At 39.1% G+C, this 19,103-nt stretch overlaps 1 protein-coding gene across 6 annotated transcripts in view; it reads right to left on the minus strand.

Moving 5' to 3' along the window:
* The window catches only part of TENM2 (teneurin transmembrane protein 2), a gene marked incomplete at both ends in the record, with an annotated part of 471,616 nt that overhangs the window by 211,151 nt on the left and 241,362 nt on the right, over window positions 1-19,103 (minus strand). For all 6 annotated transcript variants that reach the window (XM_079542339.1, XM_079542338.1, XM_079542337.1 and 3 more), the window contains one exon: window positions 831-1,040. In XM_079542339.1, coding sequence (XP_079398465.1) covers window positions 831-1,040 — 210 coding nt within the window. The remainder of the gene's footprint in view (window positions 1-830; window positions 1,041-19,103) is intronic.

The raw sequence follows: 19,103 nt of genomic DNA on the forward strand, positions 1-19,103 counted from the left end.
CAGAGGCAAAAAGTTCCAAGCTATGTGGTGCCTCCTACACTGTTCACATTTGTACTTTTATACTTTTACAGGTAAGAGAGACCTTGAGCTGATCAGTAAGTGCCTTCAAAATTAAGCAAAAAATAATAGCTTCTAGTTGTTCTGCTTATAATTCTCAAAAAAAAAAAAAAATCATCTTTATTTCTCAGTTTTTCAACATCAAAATTAAATAAGGCATTTGCTTAAAGAATAAGAAAAAAAGAAGAAAAAGAAAGAGAAGGAAAGAAAACCCTAAGAACTACAGAATATATGGCTGATAGCAGAACTGCAAATATTTTAAAACTGAAGACTGAAAGACAAGTATTATTTTGCTGAAAGTATCAGGATTTTAGTTAACACAGAAAGTGCAGAATCAGATTCTAAAGCAAGAACACACAGACAGCAGCAGAAGGAACACATTTCCAGATACAGAACCTCATCACTACACCAGGTGTTGGCTTAGCCTGTGCAGAATAAAGGACTACTGTGTATGGATCTCTTTTACAAGAAACATACTTTGAAAACTAAATTTCTTAGATGACAAGCTTTCAGTAATAATTTTACACTGCTTGTAACACTTAAATTAAAAAAGATCTCTATAAAAAAACAAACAAACAAACAAAAAACAATAGAAAAACATGCAGCATGTTTCCAAAAAAGTTTTGCTGAAATAAAACTATCATTCTCTGTTTGCCTCATTTCCACACATGCTCTTAATTTTCAGGTGATGAAAGAACACATTTGCAAAGTAACGTATAAAACGAGGACAAGCACATCATAAACAAACTCCATATGTTTGCAATTTTTCTTACCACTGCTGGATGCCTGCTGTGGCCCTGAACATGCTCTTAGTAGGTATGAATTAGGAGAGAACTCCTCATCAGGATTGGTGTCCATGATTTGATGGGACGTATTGCTGTCTAGCAATGGCATCTGGCAGCTAACTGGTGGAGGATTATGAGAACTGGGCAGCTGAGCAGATGGGAGAAGGCTAGACGAGGATGTAGGTGGAATGGGACGACCTGGGAAAGAGGACAGAGGGATCAAAGATCAGCAGTGAGCATAATGAAAAAAAAAGGAAAACAAATTCTTATTTACTCTTTGCTTCTGTGAACTTTCCTCTCATAACTTGATATCAATCCATTCCATCAAATGCACACAAATGAAGGCAGCTTTTTTTTTTTTCTTTCTTTTTTGTGCAATGCCCATTAGAATATTACTGTTTGTAGGGATGAAAGGAATAAGAGAAACAAGCATTCTGATTTTTGCAAGTTTAACCAGAGCATTGGAGAAATCATTCATGAATAATTTATACACAGAAAAATATGACCTCTGTGATCCTGCCAAAGTCTGTGAGGCAAAGACAGATCTGCTGCATGTGAGCTACAAATGTTAAAATGCAGCAAAACTATTTGAAATGGTGCATTCTGACTTTCACCATTTTTAAAGAAGCAGCAGCAGAGCAAATACATGCTATCTTTCCCCTTAGCTACTCCTTCATTTCTGAAAGCAAGAACACTACTCTTTGTACGAATTACATTAAGGTTTATCTCATTAGGATTTAAAAATACAAACAAATACAAACAAAACCCAGCCATCATTGGAAGGTAACCACAGGCACTTTAAAAGCTCTCACTGTCTGACACCAGCAAGCAGCTACCTTCAAAAAATTTAAAGTTACAAAACCAGCTGGATTCAGGCAAATGACTATAATGCTTTGTTTTCATTGTATTCTTAACTCTGGATAAACTGATGGTAAGACCAAACGGCCAAGTTATCACTGGGCAGAGGTCGGTTTAAGCTACTCGATAACAACCTCCATCTACCTTCTTTTATGCTATACATTCAATATGTATCCAATATTTTCCTTGCAGACTTGTATTTACCAAGAAATAATTCTGATATTGATGACATGAATAATTACTGTTATTATTCATGATTGTTGCCATTCTTGTGAAAGCCTACAGCATATGTTCTAAACAATCAAGGAAGCAGAAGAGAAAAAGCAGTTTCAAATCATTTATTTGCAATGTGTAGGAAATAAGAAGCAAGACTGAGGTTTGATACATCTTAGATAGGAACGTGACACAGTGTACACCCTGTGTATTTCATTCTCACAAATTCTGGTGTTGCTTCAAGTTTACGAAGTTAAAAGAAGAAACTTCATATATTCAGAATCTTCATTTACCATATCATATGGAAATGCATTAACTCTGTTCTGAAAATACTGCATATGAGAGGCGATGGGGTGAAATAAGATTTTGCCCTCTGTGCGAGCCTCAGGACATACTTTAAAGAAACTTAGGTACATGTCTGCAGAATACATCACGACAGATGAAAGAGCACCAAAGACAATGTTTCGGCCAAGCACAGCTGATTGCATTGCTTCATGAAATAATATAGCCCTAATCCCTGAAGACAAGGTAACATTTCCAACCAGGACATTTCTGTTTGTAGCTTAGATCAAACAACAGGTATGAAGTTCTTACACTGTTGCTTTTGTTTTTTTTTTTTTTTTTTTATTTTGGCTGAAGCAGCCTCCCAAGGAAAATTTGTCCATAAGCACCTGTCAATTGAAAAACACAGATGCCTGTGAGCCAAGCATCATACTGCCAACCCGTACTGTGGTTACATTTTCCAATAAACTGCCAAATGTGATTAAAGCTTTTCTCACGGTTGGGGTACTATGAAGTTAATTTCTGGTGACTATTTGACACTGAACTCCCACCACGGCCTTTCCTGCTATGGCAGTTGGGCTCCTGCAGTGCTGCTTCTCCCTCTATGGCTCTTTCTCCTCTACTCCCTGAAACACGTAGAAACATCTTAAAACACCCATCCTTCTGTACAAGTTAACAAGAAATGAACTGAAAAATTACTGAAGAGGAACAGAAAGGCACGTGTAGAACTTCAGTTTTGTTTCCTTGGGAAATGAGCCTAAGGGGTAACTCTGCAGGACCACAGCTGAAGGAGTGGTTGTAAAATTACCAAAGAGAAGTGAAAGTTTGCAGTTAGGCTATAAAAAGCACAATAAATACAATTTATTAGTTACTATATATTCTTAAGATAGAAATAATGGTTTTGATTCATCCTGTTGAATACTAATTTCTTGGTCAAATAAATTCAATGTGTTACTGAACAGACTGAGCTCTATTGGTTCTGGAAACCCGACCTTCTTGTCAGAACTGCTCTGTGTCTGCAGATACTCTCACAGTCTTATTTTGAAACCTTCTGTTTCTCAAAATGATTCTAATTCCCCTCATTTCACAACGAGTCTCACATGACCCCACTGTACTATAAAATATCCTGCGATGCAGGCGGTAACCTCAGTCTTCAGAATTTACATCCATAATGTAAAACAGAAGCTGGTACAATTTATATCTACTCTTCAAATACTAACATTATAAAGCTTCTATAAATAAGATTTTTATCTTGTCGTGCACTGACAGAAATCCTATGTAATGGATACTTACTTCTACTTCTACAACAGTAAAGTAATTGTGTCATATCCCCAAAGAAATGTAAAACAGATATAAATGCAACAAAAGGGAAAACAAAGTCTAGATGCTGTTCTGTTACAATTTCAATAGGAAAAAATAACACCAGTTCTTCACATGTGCACATGCATGGTTGTACTGCATAAACACACAAATGGCACAGAAAGATATTGAATACAGTATTTTGAACTAAAACAAGCAAACATCCCCCCCCCCACTTTTTTTACCTTATATTCTTTTCCTTGTTACTTTCTCCTGTCATTAACAATATTTCTCAGTGAAAGAAAAGCTTGATAGCTCTCCTTCAGGAGGGCTTCTGATTTTGGATAGCTTTGCACTTCTGTGCTATATGACATCTCATTCTGCAAGGGCCTTCTTCTCATATTTTTTCTCTTTTGCTCTCTTTATCATCACTTATATCTCTTTTCTTTTCTCCCCCACATAAGATGATATAGTAGACAACAAAGAGTTATTTCCATTTTTTCTTTTCTAACAGTGTCACATCTCTCTTCATCAACTCAGGAACTTCTATGAAACCATTCCTCAATTAGAGTTCCACTCTAAATCCCTAAGGCTTAAAATCGGCCTTGTAGTCAACAATCCAAAATCAGGCCATGCTTGTAGCTGGTAACGATGCCACAGGCTTACAACCATCCCCAGCAATGCACCCACAAAAGCTGAGTGGGTACAGATCAGATACTGATGTGAAGATTTCCTTTTAAGAAAGACTTCTCATTAAGGACAGCTTCACAGATAGATAGAGGTCGAATAAGGCACAAATAAAAACCAAATTTCAAACTTATAAAAGAGCAAGCTCCCCTCCTGATGGATAAGATATCACAAATGCCTGGCAAAGTTTCAGGAGTGTGAATTATAGAGTTCTTTGGGGCAACATGCCAGAGCGATAAGGAGTGATAAGGAGTGACTATCTTCTTGTTTGAGAATGAACTTCAGGAGGGAGAGAACTGCACACAAGAGATCTTATTAGAAGAATAAGGCCAAGAGTTTTATCATGCTGGGAACAGAATTATGTATAATGGGCATCAGCCTTCAAACGGCACTGGTGAAGTCCAGAGGCAAAAATAATGATGTAAGCTCCTCAGATACCTGAAGTCCCATCATGCAGCATTTAGTTCAACGCTAACACAATAATTCAACTAAAACATTCCTAAGAATATCCAAAAAGGTACAGTAAACATTTATCTGATGATACTCGTTTGACAGATGAAACACTCAACTCTCGAGTAGTAGTAGTGGTAGTGGTAGTTCAACCTGACTGTAACACAGGAGCAGGAGAGAGAACTCTTAGCAGACTCCTGTCTGCTGACTTGGATGTCTCAAATTCAGATAATCCTTAGTGGCATTTTCTGGTATGCCTGAAAAAGGAGAAGGGAGATTATGGCTTTGGGGCTTTTCCATTGTGACTTGTTTGGACATGTGAAGCAGAGGAAATTGCTGAGGTAGTCTATCACTGACTTCCAAATCCTGCTTGTGTTCTTCCTGAAACAAGTTTCTAGGCTCAAATAATCACTTCATGTTTTAGAGGGAATGACATTTTCTTTTACTTACATATAAAGAGGCTGATAAGTGATGTTCCTGACAGCACCATTAGATACGAGACCCAAAAGTACAGCAATCTCTATCCACGGAGTCCATGACTGAGGAAGTGACAGGGTCAGAACGGGTGACAAGCTTAGTACTGCAAAGCTGCCATGTGTGCCCACTGTGTAGCACAGCAACAGTGCTGCAGAGAAGACGCTCTCGAGTCCAGACACTTGTAAGACAGCTATTACCAATTCTGCTCATCTTAATCGCAGTAACACACTTGGGAAAAGGATACTGCCATTGCTGTTAGTGGAAGAAACCAAAACCCTCCAACAGCACTCCCCCCCACCGCCCCCAGAAGGAAAAATTACCGCTTGCAATCACTCTTTATTATCATACATCACAGTATAACTGAGACACAATCAAAGAAAAGAAGCAGGCTGCTTATCAGTTTCTGAAGTTTGTGAGATGCATCTTCCATACTCTCCCTTCACTTCTCTCCCTGAACTCCCACTCAAAAGATCTGTGGAGTTTTGGAGACAAATAAAATCCACGGGTGTGTAAAACTCTGGCCCTGATTTTCCACTGTGGTGTGCGAGAGAAAGCAGGGAACACAAAGGATGGAAAGGAGTGAAATGTAAGAATTTTGACATGTGAGCAGGCACTATGTAAATTCCATTAAAAAACAAATCTCGAAGAGCTGGTATCCAACCTCTTCAGTTAATTGTAATATAGTATGGTATTACTATCTATAACACCTTTCAGGAAAAATAATTTTATAAATATTTATGTAATGTTTATGTACATGCTTACCCACATACAGTTAGGCAGGAATACATCATTTCCAAAAATGAACATTATTCTAGGAGTCAGACTCTGTGAATTCAGGCTCTTAAAATAGCCATTTTGCCATGAATTGTGCCAGGGTAAAGATCACAACCTGTCAGCTGCTATCCCACACACCTAAGTTATCCTTTTCAATTCAAAAAGTTGTCACCAGAAAATTCAGTCTCAAACATAGATCTCAAAGCTTACTATATTTGCGGTGGAATTTTCTAGCTTCTCCTGTTAGACAGATCTCACTTTTAAGGTCAGGATATGCATGATAAAAATCAGGGCAGATTTTATACCCCCCCCCCTTTTTTTTTTTTTCCCTTATTTCAGGAAACCCAGAAAGCCAGACGGGAGCACTGTGCGAAACACAGGGCAGGGCCTGCTTCCACGAGCACCACAACTCACTCTACAGAGCACAATGCACTTCTGACTGTATTTCCAGCTCAGTTTAATTGAAGCACCTACATTGTCAGCAATGTTAAGTTCACTTTAAAGAGTGAGAAACATTGCTAAATGTGTCAGGAAACAACTAGATAGCACAAGAAGCATTTTTTTGCAGTGCAAAGCACTATAAATTAAGCAGGCAGCTGATGAAGGTGAAACCTTCCTGAGATACAGCACATTCAGCACTCTCCCTATTCCTCCCAGAATAATTGCTTTTTTTTTTTTTTTTTTACAAGAAAAAAAATAATCCTTCAAATATTTGTGCAAAGCAAGTCCTGCCAATGGGCTGGGCACTCATGCAGGGTCACACTTACTAAATCAAGTATACGTCAGTATAGCTGGCATAAGAAGTATTTATATTTTGTATCTGATGAAATTACTACAGGTAACAGGCATCAGGAAAAACAGGTACTACAGGTAACAGGCATCCATTCCCTGCATTGTACCAGCACCTATTATTTTTGTAGCGAAAACAGAATTTGTACTTCAGTGCACTGGAGGTCAGCATGGAGCCCAGCAGGCAAAGCTGTTGTCATGGGAGAGAGCTGTGTGCCCTCAGAGCTCAGCAGGCTGAGGAGCAGGCACAGCACCGCCCAGCAGGTAACTCCTCTGCAAAGAGCTCTAAAGGCAGCTCCATTAACTCTTTACTGCCGGGCTGCATTTCAACTTCACAAGACAAAAAATAGAATAAACCCCAAATGAAGTATATATGAAGAACAGGAAAACAGTAATGACAATCTGTGATCATTTTCCTCAGCACTGAGATGTTTCAGTTTGCGTAAACTCTTGCTGCACTTTTACTGTAAGGCAAACAAGCTTCAAAAATCACAAAAAAAGATGGACATAAATCAGGATCCTGGATGATAGTTACCACTGAAGAAAGGTACTCCTAGTGCTTCAGAAGCTCCTGTCTCTCTGGAAGTAGCAAAATGAAACCAGTCAAGCCTTTAAGATAAGTGATTTCACATTGTCTATTTCACAAGAGTAGAAGAGACAATAAGGTCTCCCTAGCGCATGGGGCTGATATTCTTGCACAGACCTGCTCATTGATGCCTACAGGCATTTCTCTGCTTTAAAAGGGACAGTCAGGGCAAGTAAGAATGAAATAAAAACCATCATATCATACGGGGAAGAAAAGGCAAAAAAGGTGCCTCTGCAAGAATTAGGAGAGAAGGCCAAAGGGATCTAGATACACTACATCATAATCTGTGATTTATATAGCAGTGAACTAATGAAGACAAACCAGCTCTATATGTTTATATCTTTCCCACTTCCCACTGAACAATATTCTGCGTGCCTTGATTAGTTTTTTCAAAACTTCTGCTGTGCAAAAAGTGTAAAATAAGAGCAAGAGCGCGAACAGCGAAGATAATGGGGAAAAAACAGAAGATTACGTAGCCACAGTATAGGCAAGAACTGTCCCCAAAAGCCAATTTCTATCACAAAATGAGGTGTGTTTATCTGTCAGTCTCACCCCTCAGAGCAGAGCTGCAGGGCTGTGCGTAGTGCGGAGCCCAGCTGCACCGCTTTCACCAGCACAGAGCCTGCTCTGCCCAGCAAGCAGAGGTGGAAACACCTGTGCAGAGATTGCTCAGTGCATGAGGGCAGCGCTGCGAATGGAGCATACTGGGGGCTGGAGACTTGGGGGCTCACTCTGCTCCTTGGGACTACCTGCAGCCATTATCCTTCAGGGTTTCACTCAGACCCCCGAAGCCCTGAAACATAACTGATTTTTTCATTTGGTGAGTTTTTCATTTGAAGGAGCACTGAAGTTGAAAGGATTGCTTTGCAGTCCCCCAGAACAGCGTGAGCTGAGCATCAGTGTTCCCAAGGCCCCACGGCACCCCCAACACACAGCCTGCAGTGCTGCGGTTGAGTGCAAGCAGTTACAGCTGCCAGACCTCCACAGGAAGCCAAATGTAGCCAAAGTGATTACCATAATGAAGGGAAAAAAAGTCAAGAAAGCCTCCAAATGAAACCTGGAAATAAACCTAGATTGTTTGAGAAATAAATGCATTAAATCTCTCTGGCACAGCATTGCTACAGTTCTGGTTACACTTTGACAAAGGACAAGGAATTGTTTATGAGAAATTATATGCGATGGAAAAAGAAAAAAATTAAAAATTAAAAAATTAAATGGCCAATGATTTTTGTGACCACAAAAAAAAAAAAAAAAAAAAAAAAAAAAATCCGATTTTTCAATTCATATTTGATAGAGCATTTTCAATATGAGTACATTGTATCTTCCTTATCTTCTCTACCAGACCCATTTTCTGCACACAGAGAAATATATTTTAAGAACAGGGACAAACAAAGAAGAACCATTAAGTGCTGGGCTCCGTTTAATTTTTTTTACTTCATTACGGAAACATCCTTCAAACTTGTGCAGGCGTTGTTAAGTTCCTTAAGACATTTCACCTCTGTGTGGTTTCCTAAAGCCCAGTGCTTCTGCAGTTCTTGAATATGAAAATCAATGCAAGGTACTATCATTACTAAAGTCCATGCACAAAAGTAAGACTAACTTGGAAATCAGTAACTTCACTTGCAGCTTTTAGCATTAAAATCAAAGCTACATTAATTTTCCCAGGCAATCCATCTAAAAATGCTATCAGCATTACAGAATTTGGATATTAAAAATAAGTAGACAGTCATGGCTCAGAAATAATGTAAACCAATTCAGCATGTAAAGGAATAATTTGCAGCTGTCCAAAGCTAACATCACTTAATTCTTGTCTTGTTGAATCATCTGATACCCCTTCCCTTTTTAGTTAAACAAAGATAAATAATAAAAACAATTTACAACTGGAAGATGTCAGGGTTTTGCAGCTGTTCAATGTCTTTTGGGGAGATTAGATTTTGTAATGAAAAGATATAACCCTCATTTTATAAAAGCTGTTGCTGTCTTGGGAAAAGCATCAGTGAATAAGATTAGAAAACTCTTTTACTTCTTGAACATATTACACTAGCAAGCTGATTACTTGGCATGTGTTTAATGGTACTTTCCTAGCTGGAAAACAGTAATTTGTTTCACTGATTTTTTCCCCTCACTCCTAAAGTCAAAGTGCATTCTCAACTCTCACCGTACCTCTGATTCAGCCAGGAAAATCTGAGGGAGAAGAAACACAAATCCAGCTGAACAGAAAGCACAAGGACTTGCATCAACTTCACGTCCCTATTAAAGGCTCTACTGAACTAAGAATATGAACTACAACCGACAGTACATTATAACAACTCGTCAGCAGTTGTTATAACTGAGGCACAAAAATAATACTCTAAAATTAGGGATGTATTTGGAAGAAACATTCCAAAAATTTACAGCCACCATCACCATGACTGAATTTCCTCCTTTGGAAACTTAATAGTATGTAAACTGGGAAGAAATAGAAATATTATTTACCAATTTTATCAGCTCATACAGAGCAATGCATTCATGAAAGGCAATTTCAGCAATGGAAGGATCATAATAAGTTCTCAGATGGATAATTACCAGGAGCCATACGAAATCTACGACCTTACATGAACCTACAAATAGATGATTTGAACTTTATTCCAGTGACAGAGTTTGAGCTATGTGATAAAAACTTGTTTCAACTATCCAAACACCCCCTGTTCACCTTTACCTTGTTTTATCCAAATTCCAAACACTTATGCCACCTCCATTACATATCTCCCTGTCGGTCGTTGGCATTAATTCTATTAGAGACATTCAATTCCAGAAGCCTTTCAACAATTAGTGATTCAAGTGCGTGGCAGCACTGCTAGGAGGGAAAAATAACACTACCTTGAACAAATATGAGAAAATTCAGACGCAATTATTCAGCAGACTCCATGAAAGTTATGCACAGCCAGTATCAACTGGTGGGTTTGGGGTAACAATCAGAGAATTTGCACTCCTTGCAACTTGCTGAAAAAGCATCTCAGATTTCTGACAATCAAATGTAAAACAAACACAAAGCTTCACAGGATCGGTACTGTGGAAATGGTTACATAAGATATGCAATACATTCAAAAAACTGCTTTTTTGTGCCAGTGTATGTTCTGGCTAATTTTGCTTTTGGTCATGAAAGTCTGCTTTTTAGTTACACCTACAGTGTGAACACAGCATCCCTCTTCCTACATCTGTGTGCAATGCACTCCTGAGTCACTGCTGAACACCTGCTCTGATATGCTCTGGAAATGTCTGCATGTCAGAGCTGGGAAGCACTAGGATGCACTAAGGTAAATATCACCGGAACGATCCACTGCTATCGATGCTGACATAAAATACATTTACATGATACAATCTTGATGCTTACAGTTTTCTTTCATCTTAAGATCTCATCCTGTTCTTCCTGCACAGCTCAGCAGTAGAAGTGTTGGGTATAGAAGGACACAAAGGCATGACTTTGCAGCTATCTAAGCCACTGGAGGCATCTTCCAAAATACAAAAATGCTTAAGCACCTATGTTCCCTGTGCCTTACTGCAAGCAAATTAACATCCCCTTTCCTTAAACATTTACTGGATGTTGTGAATATTATGATATTTTTGACTGAACATTTGTGTGCCCTGAGAGGAAGCTATCAGGCCTATAAGAAATCCTGCTTCAAAAGTGAACATTCCACAACTTAATAACAAACCACAGTAAAATCTCAGCTCCATTTAAGTCGATATAAATTGTATTTTTGCCTTTAGCACAGCCAGGATTTCACCCTAGAGTCCTAAAAAGCTTTTGCATAGAGAGAAGCTTCCCCAGCAGAAGTCTGTTACTGACTTGAACTCTGGAGCTGCTGTCGATTCAGAACGGTCCATTGAGCTCAGATCTGGAAATACAGCTTGGAGCTAAACTGCAGTTAAAAATCAAAGGGGAAATGAAACACCATCACTAATATGGAGCTAGGACTATTTAGCCCCTTTAGAAACCTCTCTGATGTCTTCTTGTGAAGCAGGCTATTCCCTGAAGAAGACATAGAATACATAAAGCATCCAAATACAGGATTATGGACAAAACTACCAGACCACTTGCAAAGGAGCAATTTCAGTGCAGGTAAAATTCTGCTCACCCTTAGCACTGATTAAGGTTTGTAGTAGTTTCCCCGTTAGAGTCCATTTCTTGTCCAGTTTGGAAAGTAGACCCAAATGAAGAAACAGAATAAAAACTATGAAGGAAAGGAAAATATTTACTGTTTGTGGGACACACTTTAAATGAACACTGCCATCTGCATACTTTTCTTGCAAAAAAATACAAAACAAAGAAACAAAGAAACAAAAAAAGCCCTTAAGAAATAATGATTTCTGAAGTGAGAAGGTTTATTTCAAATTTTCAGAGAGGCGGATTCCAACACAACAGCTATCAGACCATTGACTATTTTAGCACTGGTGTGTATCACCATAATTACTGGCACACTGGGAGAGCAGCACAGGAAATTAAAAAGATAAAATTTCCTTTTAATGAAAGGAAATCACAGAGATGAAAGACTACTCCATGGAAAAGGGAGCTTTGCTTTGCAGTACTAAGAAAACCTATAACCTTATTAAAAGGCATTTGCAAGCACAAAATTAGATATGTTAAAAAGGTAAGAAATATTTTAATTACAGCTACAATTAAATTTGCCAGAAAGAATTAATAAAAATTGGGAGAAATATTATTCCCTTAAAAACAATTGCAGGGCTCTATTCCAGACTTTTCTGTAGAGCAAAGAACCCAGCGGAATCAAACAGGCTGCAGAATAGCCTGGATGTGCCATTCTGTACTGCAGCACGAACTGGGTCTTTAAAATAATGACAGTTCCTCTCATCTTTTTGATCTTAAGGCACTTTACAACTACAGCTCTGAAATACAGGGACAAAGAAGAATTAAAGCAACTGAAGCTGAAATATGCTACTTTGGAATCCAAAGTTTGTTTACACCATTAGAAGGCACTCAAATATATATCCCCATAAATGACAAGGTCCCAGCAGCAAATTAACAGGAACAATTTTCCCATCTCAGGAGCTGTCAAGATGGGCTCTGTTAGCCAATTTATCTTACTCCAGCACATCTCTGGTGCTTGTCAATCAATATGTGAAACATTTGGTGCTGATTGCCATTTTTCTATCCACTTCCTTTTGCCTCTCGTACCAGGCAATTTACTGCAAGTCAATCAAGGTTGAAGCAGACCTTGTTTAAATAAAACACTGTTGAGATCTTTTCACACCAACAGTTTCAAAAACAGAATGAGCTGTAGCTTTTCACATTTACATTTATACTACTTTTTCTATTTTTCCCAAATGCCATGCTGAAGTCGTAAGTCATAACTCAGCTGAAGGATTAGGGACAAAGCGAACGGGGAAGATGAACTGAATATAACTGTATGCACTTTTACTGTCAAAAATTCAGTCTATCAAAGGAGACAGAAAACATTAAAAGGTACTTAAGGAGAATGGGATGATTTCTCTTTCACCATGGCTTAAAAAGGCCCCCTGGCCCCCACACCAAAAATCCTTGTCTGCACTTCATCGCTCAGGACAATCACCCAAAGGAGATAAACTTGTGAATTTGTAGTTAACATGTCACCAATAAAAGCATGAAGGAGATTGGTTCTCCCGGCCAAAAGTTTAATGGTAAGTGTCCCATGTCCAGACGCTGAGCACAGTCCTTTCAGTTTCTAGTTTCGCTATGGATTGCAAAAATAACCACGTTCATTCACAATAGCAGAGCACAAAATCACAGCCTTCTTACTTACAGCAGCAACAGAATACTTGAAGCACGCATTTATGTGCTAAATCAATACGGGCTGACGCCATGAAATTATTCAGTTACATCTTGTCATTCATTTTTTCCAGATACTCTAAATCCAAAGCAACAAACAAAACTGCAAGTCAGGACAATTCCTGAGATCCCAGAAATAATAACCTCTTAAGAACATCTTCCACTCCATAGAAAAGGAGGTAAGGGGAGTTCGTCTTCAGTAGTTAATGTTCTTATTAATAAGTATATCCATTCCTGTTCCCTTTTTAATGTTGAATAATGTGAAGGTGTTGAGCACTTCCCTTTCCAAAAAAAGCTCAATACCATTTATGATATACTATATGATGTACTAGAAAGCAAACACCTTTTGAAAGACAGAAAAAAACTCATTTGCTTCTCTGGTCAAGAGTTCACAGCTATCACTAGAGCATAAGAAGAGCTTAGGTTATCAAAAGGATTCCCGACATAAAAATCTGAAATTTGCCTGCAGTGAACACACTGTAACACGTCCTGATGGGAACATCCTCACTCATTTGTTAGAACTTTAATATGAGACCCAGTATCTTCCTAATTCACAATGTGTATGATAATATCCATAATGCACCTATCATAGTCAATCACTGGCTGAAAAATACAGAATGTATCATTTAAGCTGTACACAGTCACCAGTCCTATCCCTGTAACGGCACTTAAAAAGCCATCCTTACAGCAATAGTTTGGCCAACACAGTGCACGATCAAACTCTAATATGCTGTGTCTCACTACCTTTTCAATAAAACGCACACTAGTTTAATCCTAGAAATGTTAAATGCTTTAAAAAAAAAGAAGAAGAAAACCAAGAAACCAAGCTGACAAGCACACAAGTCTCAAAAAGGAAAGGAAGCCTTCTTGCTTTTCCCCCCACACAAGTTGCTGCAGGAAACATTGCTGAAGTCATCCCCAATTTCAGGATGATCTCCCCTTGTGCTGCTGCAGGGCACAGGAAAAAAAATCCACGTAGCATTTGAGAACCAGACGTATGCCACAGATGTTGGCATTATATAAACACGTGTACACACATGCATGCACACATACTTTAGGACATAAGATGTCTTAACCCTAAGAGTTACCCTTTGAGTTATATTTGCAAGAAATTTCCTGTTACTCATGAGAAGAAAGACGTATGCTTTACTTTGCACTGACAGTGCTAAGGGAAAAAAAGATCAGCAAGATAAAGATAACAAAAGGTCTTTCCTACAAGGTAAAACCAGTCAGCCTGATTCAGGTGTGCATGATGTATGTGCTTCAACAAGCTGGTAGCCCACAACAAAAATTATTGCACAAGTAGTATAACAACTCTGCATTGCTACTATAGGCACCTTATGCCTTGAGAAGGAGTGAGAGGTGTTGTGGTGGGGTTGAGCTGCCTAACAGGGTGAAATGACAGAAGACAATGTGTGATTTTTTTCCTAGTCTTTACAAAGAAAAAAAAAAGCCTCCCACACTTATGCCTGAAGGACCACTTTGACATATTTCCACACTTACGTATTAAGAAAATTTCCATTCATTCTTTCCACCTTACTGTTTGTGCTTACATGGCAGGGGGTGGGAGCAGAGGGCTGCAGGGGCCCTCGGTGAGAAGAGCCCAGCACTGCCCTGTGACAGCAGAGCAGAGCAGCTCTGGCAGTCAAAGTGCTCTGGACTGACTGGGCACCACTCGCTGGGGAAAAGCGGGAGAAGGAGGAAAGGGTGTCTGCAGTTTGCTTTTAGTTTCTCACTGCCCTAATCTGTTGGCAGTAGGCAGTAAATTACATTAATCTCTCCGTGCTGAGTCTGTTTTGCCTGTGATGGTGAATGATCTCCCGGTCCCACTCTCAACCCTTGAGCCCTTTTCTATCACATTTTCTCATTGTCCTTTGAGGAGGAGTGAGAAAGCTGTTGTGGTGGGGTTGAGCCACCCCAGGGTGAAACCAGAGCTAAAGCATCCTCAAAAATGCGTCATTTTAATCCTCAGAAAGCTCTGTGCCTACAGCATTTGGAACTTTGCTGCTGGCCAAGGCATGCACAGTAAGTCAAAGCCCCCTCAATAAGTCCTACAGCCCCCTCAGCCCTGCAGAAGCTCTCAGCTTGCAGCATGCTCCTGGCAGGAATGCAGGGTTAGAGCTGGGTCTGTTCATTCATTAGAAGGGGGTTTCATCCAAAATAAAATCAATCAGTACAAATAAACTACAACTTCTTACAAACTGCTTCTCTTTGTTCACAGCAAAGACTGTTTTCATTACCAATATTCTTTTCCTAATAGTCACACCAATTTCTCGGTACACATTTTCTAATTACAAATGTAAGTCGAGATGTAAAATGTTTCTGCCACAGAAAAAGCACTATATGATGAGTGAAATTATTTGACAGCTAAGTGAATAAGCAAACAGCCTGAGGCAAAACACTCATATTCCTTTTTTTTGCAGTCCCACCTCCTGGTCCTCTGTCCCCCAAATGTTCTCAGAATTCCCTCTGGGCCCTCCAATGGCTGACTCGCAGAGCTGATGGGGTTTCAGGGAACACACAGTAAGTTTGGTCAGAGCAGACAAAGGAGCAGTGTGCAGAGCCTGACACGTCACCTGCCACTTAAAATTACAATTCACCCTTAGAAGTCTGTCACAGATTTCACTCTCCTCAACTTAAACCAGAAATCTGGGACTTCTACCTCTTCCCACCCCTTCCTTTTTTCCCCAATAACAGACTGTTCAAAGCCTGTAGCTTAATTTTAACATGAACCTGTAATTTTAGCTGCTGTTAAGGGAATTGCACTTTCGTGTCTCTGCAGCCCTGGGGACTAATTGAGGAGATTACCTGGAGGCTCAAGGCCTAAACGCTCAAGGAAGAAAAACCTGTTTAAAACAATTTCTGCAAAGAAGAATGACAGATATAGGAACAACTAGGAGATTTTCCTGTCACTGGAGGTTTTTCTGTTACAAATGACGACGTGCTGTATGTGATCATGTGCTGGGAAAAACAATAGTAATAAGACACTGAATTGCAGTTTGAAAGGATGTGTGTCAGAAAAGACAGTTAACTGTTGCTGTTTGCATTATACATACACATCTTCCTTACAGGCACAAAAGTACATTAAGCGGCAGCAGCAGCAGCTTCACTTTATGAATTAATTTAGAGCAGCAGTGCAATCTCGTCCCTGGCTTCTCCAAAGCTATGAAGAACTGCTTAAATGCTTCTGTATAAACTGCAGACACATTTGCAAGACAAGGAAATGCTCCCTCACCAGTAACACATCCTCCCTGCGGTTAACAGTGACAAATCGTTGCCACTATGTTTTCCTAATGATACTCGTATAATTTTTTTGTGCATTTTGTTTCGTTTTGAAGAGGAAAAACCCCCAGCCTTCCCCATGCAGACACCAAAAGGAACCTTCTGCACAAGTCTGGCCAAGTGCCACGCGCCAGCTCTGGCAGTGCGCAGGGACACGGCTCAGCTCAGCTGCCTTCGTCTTCCACAACCGTTACCAAGAAAAATGGCAATGTGCACCTGGCGTCTTCTCACTGCACTCTGCAATGGAATGCAACCTACAGAACAGCATGGGATGTGTTAGAGGAAAGCAAGGAACAAAGAGGGCCTGTAGCGTTCTGCAGTAACATCAAAAAGAAGAATTAGTCGGAGAAGAAAGTACAAAACAAACCCATGAAGCAACAACTGTCAGTTAAAAATAATTCTTCAGCAAACGTCAATCTAGGCAGTAAGAAACCAATACCAGAATACGAAATTATAGTAAATATTGATATTTTCATGCAAAATGTAAACACTTATATAGGTAATGCAGAATTTAGGAGGGCCTGTTAGTATTTATTGCAGTACAGAAAAACTGACAAATAAGGAGACTGCTTACCCTAAAAATCATAGAACTGAAGAGAAGCTTTGATCTGAAAGCCTTACATTCAAAGCTGGGGTCTTTCTTGTCTTTGCTAACTTGCAACGGTGAACAGATGAAATGTGTTAAACACATAAGGTACAAATAGTGTTTCTCTACAGCTATCAAGGAGGTCATGTTACAATGCTACTGCAATCTAAATTGAGTAGATACATAAGAAAGAATGAAAGACAATTTTAAAAGATGCAGTTTTACCTACGCTCACTGAAATGAAAACTAGAAATCCACACTCCTATCAGCAGAAGTCACGACCCCATCAAAACCCGATGTACAAAACTGTTCCAGTAAGGTCAGTTAGCAGCAATAATATATCATGATGCAGTCCATTTGGGGTTTTGTTCTTAAACACTTCAGCAAATGGGCCTGTTTGTTAACTCCAACAGATAATTATGAAGTGCAATAAAAAATTCAAATTATGTTAATAGGCCAGCGAACAACGGCTGTTTGCAGAAATCACTGGCAATTACTAGGCATAATGGCTCTCAATTAAGCTGGAGGGTATTTTCAGTCATTCATAATTCACTATTTTAAAAGTATCATAAAAATACGAACTGTTAATAAAACTTTCAAACCTGCAAGGAAGCTGTTTGTCACAAAAACACCCGTTTTATTTTCATACTTTCTTTTCCTTAGGAATGGTATGTGAGAATATTGGTAGCGAAAGGCGGGGAACTACACAGGAGTTGCATCTCGCAGTGCATTTCCTCACAGTGCCTCTAAGTGCACGAGCAGCTGTGATGCTTTCTTAAGCAACTTCAGCTTCCCATAGGAAAATGGTCAGCAATCACACAGGCCTTCACCATTTCTGTTTTTACATCCCACAGCTCACTAAATAAACTATAAGGAACTTGTTATGAGAACTGAGAGTCTCGCTGCTTGGCCACTTACCAATTTATACTTAGGTATTTTTCATGGGAATAAACTGGGCAGAAAGTATTAACAGAAGAATTCAGGCCTAAAAGAAGCTCGATGCAAAGTACATATCCATGAAATAAAACTATCATATTCAATAAATGAAGTCACTAATGAAAGATCCATTGGTAATAATTGCTATTTACACTTCCACTGAAACTATCATGCCCATCACATGAACAACCCTGCATTAGGAAAACGGCACTTTAATTACTAAATTCCACTCACAGCTTATCTAGTTATAATCCACTGATTTGGTGGGGACACTGCTGTATACACACACACACATGCATACCCATGCACACACACCCCCAAGCGTATGAGTTGATTTTCTGTGAATTGAACTTTCTTCCCTAATCGAACCACTCCAATCTTTCCCCTGCCAGGAAGCACAAGTTATTTCATTTTTATTCCAGAACATTTGCATACATATTCCTGAGAAAATCATTCAAAACTACCCGTAGAAATTTATTCTTCATATTTCAACAGCAATCAGATTTGAGCACAACACTGTATCAGCAATGGAAGACAATCATTCATCTCCCAGACATCAGAATCTGTTGAGATTCTTTATTGCTTTGACCTCATTAAAACAGTGCAAACCATGAACTAATACAAATCTGTCTCACTAAATATTTTCCTCTTTAATTTTTAATAGTTCACACATGAAGGGAAAGGTTAAAGTCAATTAAAAGAGATACAAATACCATTATTATTGCCTTGACATAATGCTAGTTATTGATTTGGTTGTTTTGCGTTAGGAAACCATTACTCCCATTTTTGAATGAATTAATAATTACACTGTTTACTGGCTTCCCTTTCTGCATCGTGCTTTTTTTTTTGTTGTTGTTAACTTTTTTAGTCCAATTTCTCTTTCACTAATTACCTATAATCCTGAGCTTAATAATAAAGTAAATATCAAGTATTGCAGGCAAACAAGGATATCAAATAAGGACTGAACTGTCCTTTTTACTCCAAATGGGGGGAAAAACATTCCTGTGCGATAAAACTTTGTTCTGCCTCATCAAGGAAGCCTACAGGAAAGCTGGGGAGGGACTTTTTATAAGGGCACGCAGAGACAGGACAAGGGGAAATGGTTTTAAACTGGAAGACAGGGTAGATTCAGAGAAGACGTTAGAAGAAATTCTTTCCTGTGAGGGTGGTGATGCATTGGAACAGGTTGCCCAGAGAGGCTGTGGATGTCCCTCCCTGGAGGCATTCCAGACAAGG

The sequence above is a fragment of the Tetrao urogallus genome (assembly GCF_951394365.1).
Source record: "Tetrao urogallus genome assembly, chromosome: 14".
NCBI classification, from domain to species: Eukaryota; Metazoa; Chordata; class Aves; order Galliformes; family Phasianidae; genus Tetrao; species Tetrao urogallus.